We start from the raw sequence: 14,005 nt of genomic DNA, 5'->3' as shown, positions 1-14,005 counted from the left end.
CCCAATCTCAATTCATGCAACCCACCGCCCCACCTCCGTCCCTCCCAGCCTACACCACCGATCCCTACAACGGCATGCCCCCACCCCCTACCGGCGAGTACCCGGACCTCCAGCAACTCATGCAAGCCTGTCAAGACCACGCCCGCCTCCACGGCTACGCCTGCGTGACCGCCAGCAACAATTACAAACGGGGCATCGCATACGTGCGCTGCGACCGCGGCGGCGACTATGTCAACCACTGGAAGCTGACCGACGAGACACGCGTGCGGAAGAATCGGAAGAAGAGATTGGTTGGCTGCAAGTGGAAAGCGAGAGCGAAGAGAAATTCGACGGGCACCTGGGTGTTGACCATGATGGAAGATAAGCACAACGGACACGATCCGTCAGGCGACGCGACGAATCATCCGAGTTTAAGGCAATTACCGGCTGAGGCTGTGGAGGGGGCGAGACAGGCGTTCAAGGCGGGGAGGAGTCCGAAGCAGGTGCTGGAATTGTTGCAGCAGCAGTACAACCCGGCGGTGACGGCGCAGGATGTTTACAACCTGAAGGCGAAGATTAACCGGATTGATAATTCGGCGACTGCTTCCCCTCTTACATCCAGGACCGAGGCGGATATACCAACTGATCCGTCGCTGCACATGCAAAGTTCGTACCAGCTTCTTCTCGTCTTCGAGAATACGCTAAAGTAACGTTACAATAGGCTCCACCCAAACCCTTTTACCTGGCAGCCCGCATCCCCTTAATGGTGTTGTATCTGCTGCTCACAAGTGCCAATGCACATGCTGCGATCATTGAAGGCCCAATCGTACCAGCATCCTCGATCAGCCCAGCATGATTGCAGTGAAGCTTACGAAGGTACACTTGAATGCTTCTTTCATCTGCTCTCTTCTCACCACTTTGAGTCGCATCGTCACCAATCTCGGCACCAGATTGGGTCACGAGCACCATTACAAACAATATTTACCAGACGACAAGCATTGCTAAGAGCGTTTTGCACCGTTAGAACTAGAGCTGACCGGCAGGGCGTTAAGAGAATGGACATGCATGCATCTAGCTCTTTGCACGAAACCGTATCTGTTTCAACCAGAGGCGTCAGGGGCCGGGTTTAGCCAGTCTGCTCAGCTAGATACCCAGCACATGTATGCTTAGAAGAATGCGAACAATGTTGACACGACACACATTCGTGCTTCAGAAATCTCGGTTCTATGTACTGCCAAGCAGGGTATTATAGGCGAACTCCCAGCGCTACACGCGTTCATGAGGCATGAATCCAACCTCCCACGCACCAGGCGCGTCCTTCACAACCACAAAGCCGTCAACATCCCGACCCCCACAATCAACAACCCCACCCGCGGATCCCCCTTCCTCCCCCCTCCATTCATCTTCGCCGCCAAATAAGCCAGATACTCGCCCGCCTCCCCCTTCCCCTCCGCCTCCGCCTCCAACCTCCCCACCTCCCTCCCAACCTCCTGCCCAAACTCCCCAACCACATTCCCAGCCGGCCAATACTCACACACGACCAACCACCCCGGCACGCCCCCCTGCCCATCACAATCCACCCGCCCGCACCCCACACCCGTCGTCCCCTTCCAGACCAGCTGCGAAAAATGCCCCGTCGACTCGCTGAACCCGCCTCCGTTCCTGAAATCATACCGACTGCCCTCCCGGCCCCACGCGTCGACCGCGTCCGTCACGTTCGCGTAGCCCTCGGCGAGATTCTCGCCCGCGGCGCCGTGCGAGTGGTTGAAGTGGCATTTCGAGGCCCAGGCGGTGGCGTAGGTGGCGAGGGAGGCGTTCCAGGCCAGGGCGGTGGCGTTGTAGTTGGCGCGGTAGGTGTTGGTGCTGTTGAGGATGGAGGATTCGAAGGTGCTGTCGGAGGTGTATTGCGCTGATGCGGAGGGTGTGGAGCTGGTGGGGGAGGAAGCGGAGGAAGAGGCAGTGGAAGAGGAAGAGGAAGAGGTGGCTGCCGCGGCGGTGTAGGTGGAGGTGGAGGTTTCGACGACGAGGACGGCGGCTGTGAGGGTGGATAGGAGGGGGATGAGGATGAGGGGGGGAGGGGTGGGAGATGCATTGCTGTGGGCAGGTGTAGGGTTGGGAGGAGAGCGAGTGGCGACGATGAAGGAGAAATGCAGAGGTTGATGGTTAGTATGAACAGACGAGTGTCAAACAGATGAGGGCCATTGTTCGAATATATCAGCGAACAAAGACGAGGGGACAGCGGTTAGGGATCTTGATTATCATGACGGCCTTTTCTCGAACACGTAAATACAGGTTTTTGGTTTCATGAGTGTACAATGAAACACGACTTTATTTGAGAAAGCTATTCATATGTAGGGGGTTTGAAATTGCACGTTTCATGGAGAATGATTCGCCGTGGTCTTTTGATTTGTCGGCGGCTGCGCTTGCAAGCCAGCGGCAATGTCTTGGCCATTGTGGATACTTTGACGTCGGCAGAGGGTTTTTCGTAATGGTGAACATAGGCTAGTTATAACACTCTGCGCGGCCTCCATGTTCACTCGTAGAAGCCCTGGGAGGCGTATCGAGCCGGTGTTTAGATGTACAAATGGCCTCCCCCACAACGACTTCGGCTCATGATGATCCGCTCTTGCAGGAAGAGCTGTTACAATCGCGCTACGCGGATTGGAAACAACGATTCGATGGTAGGATGATGCCGGAGTTGCGGAAAAAGCACATATTCTCGGCGTCTTGGGAAACGTTGTGGCATGATGCATGGACCGAGTATGATCAATTAGAGAGTGTGAGACTTGAAGAAGGCTTCCCGAAGCAGACTTGGCAGGATGAAGTGGAACATGATCGGAGACTATCCGAAGGTATGAGGAAGTATAAATCTAGGTCTGTATCTTTGACAGCCTCCGATTGGTCTCAAGTACCTCTGGGCATGATACTAGAAAAGTACTTGGGTACGAGCATTCGCAGCGGAGACAGAGATGCGGCTGTAGCCCTCGCTAGATGGCGCAGATTTCGCGAGGTAGTTGCAGAGCAGCCACAGTTCTGCCGCTCTCTATCATTTTCTCAAAAGGTCTCATGGACCATCTTGACACACTGGTGGTCAGGAACCTATCAAGATTCAAGCTTGTCGAATGCCGCAATAGCATCTCTCGAAGCCGCTGCTTCTTCTCCAGTCCCAATGATCTACTTCTTTGGCGAGGCATACCCAGACGCAGAAACATTCACCCAACTTCGAAAATCTGTGTATCACTCAATCATGTTCGATCTTTTCAACCGGGAATTCAATCCGCATCATTGGGAACCACACGTCAGGGGAATCCTACTCACCACTCTTCGGTTTACAAGGTCTAAGGCCGTCCAGCACGCAACAGCTCAGAGACTTGGTTATACGTCTTATATGAACATCAAAGGATGCAGGACATATGACGCCGGCTTCTACATGGGTTCAATGGACAAGCCTTGCCCTTGGCTACGCAGAGAAGGCGACCATAAAGAAATGCCTTTTTTCCTCTGGGACGTCGAACAAAGGCGTACTGTGATAGTGAACGATCTGAGCACTGAGCCAGTGTACTGTTGTGTAAGTCATACCTGGGGTCGATGGCGGAAAGAAGCTATTCCGATAGATGGAGTGCCTTGGCTTGTCCCACGGAATGAAAAGTTTGAAGTCGAGAGACTGCCTGAGCATCTACAACAAATTCGACCACAGATACGCTTCATCTGGATCGATCTCTTTTGTATTCCTCAGGATGGGTCCAGAAAGGCGGATGAGGAGATAAATCGTCAAGCATTGATCTTCCAAAATGCTTCTCGCTGCATAGCCTGGATAAATGACGCAAGACAGTGGAGTGGGACTATGAAAGCCTTGGACTGGCTCGGAATCTCCTATTTGCATGCCACTACTTGTCCTGGTATTTATGACACTGACACGCTTCTACCTTCCCTGCGTCATGAAGCCGATACTACCAGCGAGCTGTTCTCATCGCAAAGCGATCCTGCCGAAGTGAAAAAACGGCATTCTGCCGGGTTGCTAGCAGCAACTGGCCCACGCGCGGCACTGTCAAATGATGTTGAGACGCTTGCGGAACCTGCGAATTGGTTCTCCTCGCTTTGGACCCTCCAAGAAGCAATGCTTTGTCCTAGCATCACCTTTGTCGCTCAAGACTGGATGCCATTGAACGATAGAGCTGGAACACCTGTACCTCTTGACACTTTCTTTAGATTCGTAGACACCGTAGAAAGTGTCTGGCGCAACGGAATGCCATATAAGGTCTTCACAGAAGGCACCATGACAAGATATTCGAAATATAGTATCTTCCTCCAATCCGACGAGCATTTCCGATCCGACAAGCATCTATACTTGAAATGGCCCAACGGCCCAAGACAGCTTCAGGACTTGTGTCTGATTACGAGAATGGACAATCTCCTCGAATCACCATCTCCAATCGGGCTGCTAATGGTGGCAAACGTTCGCCAATGTACAGGTAGCAGAGCACCGGCTATCATGTCTGCTCTAGGGATCACGGATTGGTACAACTCTGAGTCGGAGGCCCACACGGACTTAGTCCTGGATACCTACCCTTTAGCATTTGTTAAGGAGGCTGCATCTAAGCTGGGTGCATCGTTTTACGAATCTGTGACAAGACGTCAGAACATACCAAAGTGGTATGATATATTCAATCGCTCACATAAGGGCTCTATGATGCCTTTCTCCGCCACCAACGGTTGGTATTCGCGCATTCTTGCAATGCCAATCCAGCACAGGTACACTCCAGAAGACCATCCGGCGGTGAAGACTTGGACAATCAAGCAAGACGGGAGTGTAGGCATCAAGCGGGCAGGCATTGTAGCTTCAACGGAGTTTCCAAATCCTAATGAGTCACAAATGCAGATTCACATCATGAAGGGTGAGTTTCTGGAGAAGGATTGCCGATTTGGTGATTGGGCAAAGAATTTGCCGGAAGGGGTATGCGCGTACGCTGTCAGCCTGCTGCAGGATTCCCAGAGGCAATATGGTTTGATCTTACAAGGCTATCAAAAGATGTGGTTCTCAACCCAACGCCTAGTGAAGGTTGGCACATTCATGCTCCCTGAGATTGACTTACCGCCTACTACAGGCGTGGACTGGGTGGTCCGGTGACTACGAGCTGGCAGATAGTAGCGGTAGAAGAACAGGACTCTACGACGTGATTTATCGACAAGTCACCGAGCGATACAAGAAACATGAGCTTTCGTCTCAGGGTCGTTCGCGCCGAAGATTCCTTCGTTAGTGCGCTGCGGGTGTTACTCCGAGATCCTTGGTTTACTTCGCTCTGGACTTTACAAGAGATGTTCCTTCGCGCAGACCCTTCGATTGTGGTCAAGGCTGCAAAGTCGTTGGAGGGCAAAGGAGGCAATGGCAACAACGTTGGGCTTGCGAATCTGATCGTCAACCGTACGGTCGTACCAGTGTCTATGCTGAACTAACGCGCAGAGCCGTCAACGGCCAGCGTCCCCTCCAAGAAAGAACACGCGGCAATTTTCAATCTGATAGAGAAGCTAGGTCCGTACCATAGGCTGTGGGAGAAATCCATGCTGCTGTTTGGCGCAGCGCGACACTGGCAGACACGAGATCCCAACGATCGCGTCTACGGCATTATGCAAACATACGGATTCAAGCTCGGCCGGTCCTTCCAGCCCGCAGAACTTCACCCTGGAGGATCTCAAGCTCCAGCTTGCTACAGCTCAGAACACTCAGTCCACAATGCTGCTCAGCTATTGTCACACAGGGTAGAGTTGGGTAAATACGGTGGATGATTAAATACAAGCCGGATCAAGTCATCAAAATCCACAATGTCTGCTCAGCTATTCGTCCACACAAGGCGTATCGAGTTGGGTAAATTGCTGACGGGTTGATTCCGATTCCAAACTCCCACAAGTCCTCGCGATCACCGAGTCCGATCGCAAGAGCCTGTGCGAAACGTCGTTCGAGACGGTTCAAATCGAATTGAATGGCCCAAGTGGTACCATTTCCCATGCCTGTATGTCCCCTGCAGACCAGTCGTTCATCAGAACCAAGCCGAAGATATTCTCCTCCGCCTCTTTGATTGACACCGGCTCCCCCATCTTGTTGGCCTTGCACACGAACGTACCCAGCTCAAGCTCGAAGTCCAGACGTTTGGAAGGAGTGAAGATCGGCTTTGGAACTTCTGCAGTCGGGTTTTCCATGACCTGGCCATGCGGTCTGCGGATCGAAGTGCCAGAGACAGCCACTGAGGAAGCTCGGCCATGGTAGCCGACAGGCAGGTGCATATAGTTCGGGTGTAGGGCATTGTCGATGCCGCGAATCAGGGCACCAGCATTCTAAGCATGGTGTTTGCCGACGAAGAAGTCGGTGTAGTCGCCAATGCGGAAGGGGAGGTGGGTCTCGACATCTTTCAGTGAGAAGAGACCTGTCGTAGGGTTTTGTGAAACCCTCAGCAGGACTGAATTTTGACCCTTCTGCAAAGACCTTTGGGAGAAAATGACGAACCTCTCGATGGACGGCGCGCCCTAGTGCTGCGAAGTCGTTGAGGGCGGGTTGAGAGAAAACCTCGAGATGTGATGTGATCGCCGGACAGTCCGAGGAGCCCGAACATAAGGCGAACACGGAGAGATCAAGAGCATGTTCTCCAGTTGCTACTCCGACGTGCGGAGAAGATGAAACAGGTGTTGTGATTATTCCGAAAGGAATGTCGGCGAGGGAGAAAGGGGAGTCAGGGGCGATATCTAGCCAGGATCTAGGCGCCATTGTTTTGACTTTCGATGAGGCACTCTGTTGCCATGGTCAGCTTCACAGCTTCGCTCGGGAAGGTTGGAATTTTTGAAGTAGGCCATAGCGAACGCAACGTCGCTAATGCAAACTTTGCGTTGCTGTGGATCGAGGAGGTCACGTATCGCACTAATGCAAGTCACGTGACTAGTGCGCCAAGGCCCCGGGTGCAACCTGGAAAGAGACTAGGCCTGAATGATACGGCGGACGAGGGCTGACACATGACACTACCACAAAACCAAAATCAATTTTTTTTTTTGATTTTTTTCTCCTTCCCGCGACTTTAAAAAAAATTTAAAGAGATTTCTTTAAAAAAATTTTAGAGAGATACTTTAGGGGATTCTTTAGGGGGTACTTAAGGGGGATTTAAGAGATTATTCGAGGATATACTTTTAAGGATACTTTAGAGAGCACTTAGGGGGTTACTTTATACTTAAGGGGTTTCCTTAAAGAGTTACTCGAGAAATCACTCGAAGAAATACTCGAAGTGCGAAAAAGAAGTTTTCTTAAAAGAATCCACGGGAAGTTCCACGGGAAGTTCCGCGGGAAGTTCTGCGGAAAGTCCCGTAGAATTTTTTTTTTTTTTTTTTTTTTTTGCGCGAAGAACTTTATGGTACCACGCGGGTTCCAGAATTCGTCGCACACCCTAACCAGATTTGGGGAAGCGGATGTGCGACGAATTCTGGAACCCGCGTGGGTACCTGGGAGGATACTCGGAAGGATACCCGAAAGAGTACCCCGGAGAATACCTCGAAAGAGTACCCGGGAGAATACCCGGGAGAGTACCTCGGAGAATATTCCGGAGAGTAGCCCCTAAAGAGTACCTTAATAAGCTTAATAAGTACTTCTCGAAGAGTTAAAAATAGTGTACGCGTAGCAGCTGCCTAAAAATATTCTAAAAAGAATATTTTGAAGAAAGTTACTAGAAATCGCGAAAAAAAATAATTTTTTTTTTTTTTATTTTTATGTAGTGTCAGCCGTCGTCCGCCGTAAATAAGGCGTAACAAGCAAGGTTGAAAGCGAAATGAAACAACAGCAGCACAAGCGAATTTACGACAATCAAGTGTCCATGAAGTGGTAATGGGGACAAATGTAATGGATACACCGCTCAACTACTATCTGGCATGGCCAGTGCATCGCCGGTCACTGCAATCATGACTGAAGGGCCGCGATCACCACACAGGCTCCGAATCGTCTAGGTCATTCGGCTGATTCTTACACAAGGCATGTTGTCGCAAGGCTGAGATTTTACAATGGCCGATGTCAGCCGGGCGGGAGAGTCACCCTCAAAAGTTCCTGACGAAGTGAAGAGTAGAAGACCAATCCGACAGAGAGAATGCATAGATCTCTATGGGATCCATCACTCAAGCCGGATCGTCGTATACAGGAAGTATTCCATCTCAGAGTCAGACCAACAATCGCTGGCGTCGATATGCCTGTCTCGCTTCTCGCTTCTTTTTAGCCTTCTATGGTACCGAATTAATTGACTTATAAGGTAGTATTTCATTATAAGGTAGTATCGCATATCAAGGCTCCAACAAGCAACTGACTTATTAATAAATACTCTGGGCAACGTGCGAGCAAAGCAGAGAGCTAGTTAGGAAATTTTGAAAGCTGCGGGCCGGCTTTTGCTGCTTTTTCCAGTAAATAATCACCTCATCCTGCATCAAACATGTTCCTCCCCATAAGAAAAGAAAGTCATAGAGCACTTTTGGCCGTGCACAGGACCTTCTTGCCTATCAGTGCAGACTTGCACCTGTCGCACCCAGTCTATCATTAACATTGCTATATCGGTTGGGAAGAGAATGTCATTCTTTTGTTCCTTCAATGGATTACTTTTCCTGCTTTGCCTACAGGTCAATCACAATCACGCTGCACCTGCAGCCGAATGTATACCATTGGTTCCGCTGTTAGATGCTAACGCGGGATCGATAAATAACTTGGTGGAAATCTCATGTGCAACTGTATATGTGTTTGACAATATAACATTCAGTGGCGGCTCTTCAAGACTCATCGCTGGAAAGACCACGCTTCTCCCCGGTGGACCACCAGCTATCATCTCACATCATACTTTCTCCCTTGGACCATCAGGAAGCTCGGTTGCCGTCGACGGGACACTCACAGCTTTGTCACAGCAAACACCGACCAAGACTCCCGCTCCAGGTTCCACCAAAAGTGCTGGATCCCCTTCCACCACTGTGACTTTGTCGACGTACACAGTCGACGGAATCCCTCTAACTGGCAACCCTACAAGCCTCGTTTCAGGAAGCAACACACTTACACCCGGCGCTGCTCCCGTAACAATATCGAGCCATATTTTGTCGATCCCCATTTCTGCGAGTGAAGGACAGATCAGTGTCGATGGGACCTTGACTACTTTACCAACCCAGCGCCCAGCAAGTAGCCGAACTCAATCAGTCTTGTTGACTTCGCTTGGGAGCACAGCTGCATATGAGATCCTCGGTGTCACTTCAACTGATACTGTACCTCCTCCCAATCTTTCAACTCAATTGGTCACTAGTACTTGGACCTCCAATACTTGGTTGACAACCACGGTTGGTGGGCAGGAGACGATTGTGCCCGTTCTTGTGGGCTGTGCTCACTGTGGAGGTACCGGCGGAGGCGTGATTGTCTGGAATTACCCTCCACTCCCAGGTGTAACCTTTCAATTTCCAAAACTGCCAAATGGAGACATCGTGGATCCTTTCCATTTGCCCTGTATCCCGGTCCCTTTCATCAGCAGTTGCGCGTCTCCACCTGTCGACGATCCTCCTGTGGATGGCGCTGCTGGTGGACCTGATCCCAATCCAGAATCCCCAGATCCAAGGACGCCCTCTTTAGCCTCCTCTCCAGATCCAAGGACGTCGTCTCTGGCCTCTTCCTCTACTATGTCATCGACGACCTCTCGACAGCTATGTTCAGCTTTATGCTCTGCGTGTGCGAACAATGACCCTCCTTCATCCTATCCTTCGCCTGCAAAATTCAAGAAACGCGTTGTATCGCTTCCCCAGAAAATCTCGTCGAGGTATCAGAGTGCATCGAAACTAAAGAAGCGCGTTTTATCTTCACCTAGCGACGCACCGTGGAATGGGAATCTGGACTCTTTCCTCTACGACCAGATATCGATTGCAGAAGATGCTCACAATGATGTACCTCTCAGAATTCAAGGGGTAAAAGGCATCTCATCCTCTCTCGCAATTCCACTGCGGGCCCTCCCCTTGAATATGGTTCTACAGGGAATGTACGGCTGCACCTCGGTGATTGTCATATCTAAAGGGCTTGTTTGGGGTTCACATTTATGGGAGAGTGAGGGCTTCTTATCGGGTGAAGATAATTTCAAAGCTAGCATCATCAATGTGTTAGGTTCCGGGGATGGTACTCCTGAAATGCCTGGCCTTTCCCAATTCACAGCAGTCGGTGGCCGACTCTCCCGTGCCACCAACCCACAAGTGTTCATCGTAACTCCTGGATTTGTCTCAGGATCAGGAGCCATGTTTCATCCCGAACGAGTGGGAGAAATTACTGATAAGCTCAAGGAGATTCTTGGTCAGAATGTACCCTTGAAGCCGATTCTGTATGATCCCGTGGACAAACCGCCTGAGCCGGATAGCGACGACGGCAGCCACGAAGATGACGAATGGACCCCTGACGGGAGATTTTTATTTCAGTACGACCCTAATCAGATGCAATGCAATGGTGTTCAGACGGCCATGTGGAGACTCTGGATCGAAGGCGAGCTCCTTAAACAGGGATCCTGGGATGCCACGAACGAACAGCTCGTTCCACGTCAAAAGCGTCGAGATCTTGAATCCGCAGGCGCAGCTGTTTGCTCAGCTTCCAGTACTAGCCCAGCTTCCAGTACTAGCCCAGCTTCCCCATCACCCTCGACATTTGCCATATACCTTGCGCTGAAAGTCCTCGAGGGAGAAGCGATTCAGCCCCACGGATTGCCCCTAGATTATTCCTATGTTGAACTCTACGACGAAGTCTGGGAAATAACTGGGGACTCCGAGCCAGACTACTGCGACACCCCCACCAGGTCTACGGTGGTCAGTGGCGCAATACCAATCATCAATAACCCATACCCTACCACTACTATCACGAGTCTCCAACCATCGGGAACATCTGGGCCCACGTGCAATTGGATCCCAAGCGCGAGCGACGACGCGGGCTATCTCAGCTGCAACTTCCAATCCTACCCGCGTAGCCTGCCTGAGTCCGGACGCACCGGAGACCACATGCGGGAATGGGGACACATGGGTTCTTCCAGCTGTGCGGTGTATTTGGCAAGGAGATTGAGGTTCTGTGCTTCGCAATAGAATAGGATGCGACCTCTGGGTTAGCACACCTGGAATCGAATGATAGTGCCGTCGTGGCTCAGCGTTGATAGCGTCCAGAAGAACGGCGCTGATGGTCCATAAAATTTATAAGAACATAATAATAATCTTAATCTGAATCGTGTTAGTACACCTTATTGCATGTACAAGACAAATTGAAAAATTTTTTTTTTTTTTTTTTTTTTTTTTTTTTTTTTAAAACCCCCCATTTTTTTTTTTTTTTTAAAATTTTTTTTTTTTTTAAAAGGTTTTATATAATACCTCTTTATAATACTACGATCGTCTATTTAAAGAATAAAAAAGAAATTTTTAATTAATTTTTTTTTTTTTTTAAAATTATATATTTTTTTTTTTTTTTTATTATTTATTATTTTTTTTTTTTTTTTTTTTTTTTTTTTTTTTTTTTTTTTTTAAATATATTTTTTTTTTTTTTTTTTTTTTTTTATAAATTTTTTTTTTTTATTATATTTTATTTTATATTTTTTTTATATAATTTGAGTTTTAAATAAAAAAATACTTATATAACTTAATAAGGCTTTTAAATAATTCAGATTTTATAAAATAAAAAAGTTTTAATAACTATAAACGAGAGTAATTAATAAAGTATTTTCGAAAACTAGAATATTCAATTATAAGATATTCTTTACAATTTAATTATCTTTATATATATTAAAATCTTAATATCTCTTTATCAATTATTTTTAAAAAAAATATATAAAAAAAAAATATATCGTTTTTAAATAATCTAAAAAATTATAATAACTTTTAAATTATAATATCAAATAGACACATATTTAATATATTTTATAACTTATTATAAATATTAATATAAATATTTTATAAGAATTTTTAGATTATATTTTTATAATTAAATAATAATCTCGATTTATATAATTTAATTATAGAGGCGAGATTATTCTAATAGCGTAGACGTATTTTACTCTATAATAGATATATAATTTAAAAAACTTTTAAAGAGTATTATATATATAAGATAAGTATTTTTAATTAATAAATTAAGTCTTAATAAGACTTAAATTCTTTTAGAAAATAAATAAAGTTTTTTAATAGAAATTAAAAAGTATAAAGATAGTAATTAAATTATAATTCTTATAATCTACTTTTCTAAAATTTATAAAAAAATTATATATTACGTAAATAATTAAAATATATATTTAATATATAAATAGCTTTAAATTTATATTAAGTTTAAAAAATTATATACTCTCTTCTAATATTCTAAAGATAATATTAAAAATTATAAACTTAATTTATATAAATTAATTTTTATATAATTATATTATAATATAGAAGACTAGAATAAATTAGCTTTTTTTTTCTATAAATATAATATTCTTAATATAATAAATCTCTTTTTTTTTTTATAAAAATTATTTTTTTTTTATAAAAAATTTTTTATTTAATTTTAACTTAAATCTATTCTTTATATAAAGAAATTATATATTAATTTAATACTAATTAAGTCTATTAAATTTAGAAAAGTATCTTTTACTCTTTATACTCGAATAATATAATACTTTTCTCTATTATTAAGAATTTAATTTATATTTATTATTTACTATTTCTTTATATAAGCGTTAATTATCGTAACTAGATTATTATTTAGCTCTTTATATAATAGTAAATAATTATAAGATTAAAGAATATAAATCTTAATTTAGATTAGTTTTAAGATTAGAGAATATATTATAGTAAGCTAAATTAGATTTATAATTATTAGAAGATATATAAGAATTAAACTTCTAAGAAAATAATATAGATAAAGATTTTAAAAATTAATTATAAGAAGTCGATAATATTCTATAGATATTCTTATAATCTATTAGTTACTTATTATATAATCTTATTTCTCTTCTTTTTAATTTCTATATACGATATTCTCTAATTTAAAAGAGATTATATATATTTAAATATTAAAATATAAATTAATTAATATATAATATTTAAGTAAATATTTATAATATAAAAACTATAAGACTATAAATCCTTACTTTATATAATTTATTTTTAATATATTTAAATATTATTTAGCTAATCTCTCTTAATTAATTAAACTTAATAACTTTTTAAATTATTTTATTAAATCTATTTATATGTAATTAGTAGAATAATCTTTATAATAATAGATTATTTAATAAAGTATTAAATCTATTTAGCTAACTTAATTAGTATATAATAAATCTATTTAATTAGCTTAATTAATATATAATAAATTTATTTAGCTAATTTAATTAATATATAATAGATTATCTTTATTAATTTAATAATTATATAAAAAATCTTTAATATTAAAGTCTTAATTTATTTTATATAATTAAGATATAATAATTAAGAGTATATAATAGAGTAATATTACGTAATATTCTTCGATTAATAAAAAATTAATAATCTTATTAATAAATAACTACTCTTATATAAATATTATAATTATTCTATATATTATATAATCTATAATTATTAAAAATATAAAGATTTTAGATCTTATAAAAGTTATTAATAATAAGAAAATAGATATTTATTTTTAATTAATATTATATAATTTATTAACTACTAAGTAAACTCTATTATAATTTAAATTTCTTATTATTTAATTTAAAGTTATTAGAATTTTATCTATAATAATATTATTTAAGAGCGTATTAATCTTTTATAATTATATAAAAGTTATTTAAATCTTAAATAATATTTAATATAATTATAGTTTAAGGCTAATAGTCTTATAAAGCTCTCTAAAAGCGTATTACTTATATAAACTATAAAAGAGCTTTTAAAAGAGAAATTCTTTATTAAGTACTATAGAGATAAGGAATAAATTATCTTTATAGTCGCTTAAGAGTAATAATCTCGTATAAAATTATATAAATCTCTTATTAAAGAAGAGAAGTTATTC

At 43.2% G+C, this 14,005-nt stretch overlaps 6 protein-coding genes across 6 annotated transcripts; 3 read left to right on the top strand and 3 right to left on the bottom strand.

Annotated features, from left to right (window-relative positions):
* Window positions 1-717: 717 nt before the first annotated feature.
* HO173_009399 (uncharacterized protein) lies at window positions 718-948 on the bottom strand (the record flags this gene model as incomplete). The annotated part of the gene is made up of 1 exon (XM_037311289.1): window positions 718-948. One exon carries the CDS (start codon window positions 946-948, stop codon window positions 718-720), a length of 231 nt encoding a protein of 76 aa, XP_037161723.1.
* Window positions 949-1,298: 350 nt separating this feature from the next.
* HO173_009398 (uncharacterized protein) lies at window positions 1,299-2,181 on the bottom strand (the record flags this gene model as incomplete). Its single annotated transcript, XM_037311288.1, has 2 exons — window positions 1,299-2,014; window positions 2,169-2,181. 2 exons carry the CDS (start codon window positions 2,179-2,181, stop codon window positions 1,299-1,301), a joined length of 729 nt encoding a protein of 242 aa, XP_037161722.1.
* A 382-nt stretch (window positions 2,182-2,563) lies between these two features.
* HO173_009397 (uncharacterized protein) lies at window positions 2,564-5,107 on the top strand (the record flags this gene model as incomplete). Its single annotated transcript, XM_037311287.1, has 1 exon — window positions 2,564-5,107. The coding sequence occupies one exon, from the start codon at window positions 2,564-2,566 to the stop codon at window positions 5,105-5,107; it is 2,544 nt and encodes an 847-aa protein (XP_037161721.1).
* An 83-nt stretch (window positions 5,108-5,190) lies between these two features.
* On the top strand, window positions 5,191-5,763 carry HO173_009396 (uncharacterized protein; the record flags this gene model as incomplete). The annotated part of the gene is made up of 2 exons (XM_037311286.1): window positions 5,191-5,401; window positions 5,441-5,763. The coding sequence occupies 2 exons, from the start codon at window positions 5,191-5,193 to the stop codon at window positions 5,761-5,763; spliced, it is 534 nt and encodes a 177-aa protein (XP_037161720.1).
* A 180-nt stretch (window positions 5,764-5,943) lies between these two features.
* Window positions 5,944-6,736, bottom strand: HO173_009395 (uncharacterized protein; the record flags this gene model as incomplete). The annotated part of the gene is made up of 2 exons (XM_037311285.1): window positions 5,944-6,309; window positions 6,479-6,736. The coding sequence occupies 2 exons, from the start codon at window positions 6,734-6,736 to the stop codon at window positions 5,944-5,946; spliced, it is 624 nt and encodes a 207-aa protein (XP_037161719.1).
* Window positions 6,737-8,562: 1,826 nt separating this feature from the next.
* Window positions 8,563-11,076, top strand: HO173_009394 (uncharacterized protein; the record flags this gene model as incomplete). Its single annotated transcript, XM_037311284.1, has 1 exon — window positions 8,563-11,076. The coding sequence occupies one exon, from the start codon at window positions 8,563-8,565 to the stop codon at window positions 11,074-11,076; it is 2,514 nt and encodes an 837-aa protein (XP_037161718.1).
* Window positions 11,077-14,005: the final 2,929 nt, after the last annotated feature.

This window comes from Letharia columbiana, assembly GCF_014066305.1.
Source record: "Letharia columbiana isolate WasteWater2 chromosome Unknown Sc0000040_s0, whole genome shotgun sequence".
NCBI classification, from domain to species: domain Eukaryota; kingdom Fungi; phylum Ascomycota; class Lecanoromycetes; order Lecanorales; family Parmeliaceae; genus Letharia; species Letharia columbiana.
The sequence above is the reverse complement of the archived record's forward strand: the minus strand, read 5'-3'. Positions and strand labels throughout refer to the sequence as shown.